The following is a 2,026-nucleotide window of genomic DNA, read 5'->3' on the forward strand; positions in this document are numbered from 1 at the left end:
CATTTCTGTGCTTCCTACCATCCTTAGAATTGATGTTCTAGATCACATAAAAGTAAATTTTTCATAAATTAAAAAAGTGACTCAATCACTTTTCAAAAAATAAAACCAGTAAGTGACTTCTGATCATTTATAAATGGAATCAATAGATTGAAAGGCCACAGGAAAATTGGCAACCTTCAATGAATGCGAAGACATAGCTGAGTAAAATTACAGAACTCCGAAAATAAAGAAAGAAAATTAAAAGCAGGGAGCAGAAAAGATTGTGATTGTTCCATGGTTAAGAAAAATTGTTCACCAGCCATCACAGATATTCATCCATAGCTGAGGAACTCTCTAGGTTTTCCCTTGTAAACACAAGAAAGACCCAGAGTTTCAAATCCCACCCATTGTTCTACCTCTAAACTTGGAGTCAGAGGAAACAAGTTCCTGCCAGACTCACTTGTTATTCATCATTGAATGAGCTCTCCCATTTGTTAAAGGGTTTAATATAATAATAATATATCCACTATCAGTTTTATGAGGATGAGATAGAAGTGAGAAAATGCCCAATGCAGTAACCTGACACCGGTGTAGGTCCATAGAAATATTGATTTCATCTCAAATGTCATACTCTATAAAGACTTTCCTCCACTTTTCACATGGGAAAACAGAAGTTTAGAGGGAAGACTTGTCATTTTAAAGTCGAGATATTTAAATTTTTAAATTTTTTTTATTTGAGAGAGGGAGAAGGAAAGAGCAGGGGAGGGGGCAGAGGCCCACGGCCCCAGGATCATGACCTGAGCCAAACCGAGAGTTGGAGCCACCCAGACACCCTTGAGGCAAGATATTGTAAGTTCACTCCCTGTTACATATCACTAGGCGCTTGCCTAATCTCTTCATGGCTGCCTGCATCTCCTGGTTTCTCAGGGTATAGATCATGGGGTTGAGCATGGGGGTCATGACGGTGTAGCTGATGGACACAGCCTTGTCCATAGGGAAGGGGGTGAAGGGCCGGGCATAGATATAAATACAGGGAATGAAGATCATAGACACCACAATGATGTGGGTGGTGCAGGTAGAAGCTGCCTTCTTCCTCGCCTGCTCTGAATGGGACCTCAGCATCACCAGGATGACCATGTAAGAAATCAGAAGGAGAAGGAACCAGATGAAGACCAGCATTCCACTGTTGGAGATCATGAGGAACTCCAGGAGGGAGGTGTCAGTGCAGGCAAGTCTCAGCACTTGTGGGACGTCACAGTAGAAGTTATCCAGAACATTGGGACCACAAAAAGGCAATGGGAGCATCAAAGCCAGCTGGACAATGGAGTGAACAAATCCCCCTAACCAAGCAGCCACCACTAGCCCCACACAGAGCTGAGTGTTCATGATGGTGACATAGTGGAGGGGCCGGGAGATGGCTATGTAGCGGTCATAGGCCATCACTGAGAGGAAGAAGACAGTCCCGCCTCCCAAGAGGTGAAAGAAGAAGATCTGGATCATGCAGCCCTGGTAGGAGATGGTCTTGACCTCATGAAGGAAGTCCACCAGCATCTTTGGAGAAGTGACAGTGGAATAACAGAGGTCTATGACAGCCAAGTTTCGGAGCAGAAAATACATGGGCATGTGGAGCCGGGAGTCAAAAGTCACTGTGATCATGATAAGGAGATTTCCCACAACGGTGGTGACATAGACAAATAGGAACACCAGGAACAAGAATTTCTCAAGCTCCCAGGTCTCTGAGAATCCTAAAAGGATAAACTCTGACACCCATGTGATGTTCTGTGCTTCCATAGGCTCTTCTCCACATGCCTAAAGAAAAACCATGCAACAAAAATCATGAAAATTCAATTGTTTTCCTTTGGAGAGTCAGGAATCAGTTGATCTAAGTCACTGTTGAATATATTTCAAGATGGAGCTTAGGGGAGTCTTCCATGGAGATAAATACATTTTCAAGTCTCTCACAGACTTATCTCTCTAACCACACCCTACATTGTATTACAGACATTTATGGATATTTTCCCTTTTTTAGCATTCTGTCCTCATTCAT

General features: G+C 43.0%; 1 protein-coding gene across 1 annotated transcript; it reads right to left on the reverse strand.

Annotated features, from left to right (window-relative positions):
- Positions 1-729: 729 nt before the first annotated feature.
- On the reverse strand, positions 730-1,790 carry LOC144216256 (olfactory receptor 4D1). Its single transcript, XM_077745570.1, has one exon. It carries the CDS (start codon positions 1,768-1,770, stop codon positions 835-837), a length of 936 nt encoding a protein of 311 aa, XP_077601696.1. The 5' UTR covers positions 1,771-1,790; the 3' UTR covers positions 730-834.
- Positions 1,791-2,026: the final 236 nt, after the last annotated feature.

The sequence above is a fragment of the Crocuta crocuta genome, unplaced genomic scaffold (genome assembly GCF_008692635.1).
Source record: "Crocuta crocuta isolate KB4526 unplaced genomic scaffold, BGI_CrCroc_1.0 scaffold333, whole genome shotgun sequence".
In the NCBI taxonomy this organism is placed as follows: domain Eukaryota; kingdom Metazoa; phylum Chordata; class Mammalia; order Carnivora; family Hyaenidae; genus Crocuta; species Crocuta crocuta.

Coding starts and splice junctions, on each gene's coding strand:
- LOC144216256 (XM_077745570.1), bottom strand. CDS start 1,770: ATGGAAGCACAGAACATCACATGGGTGTCAGAGTTTATCCTTTTAGGA.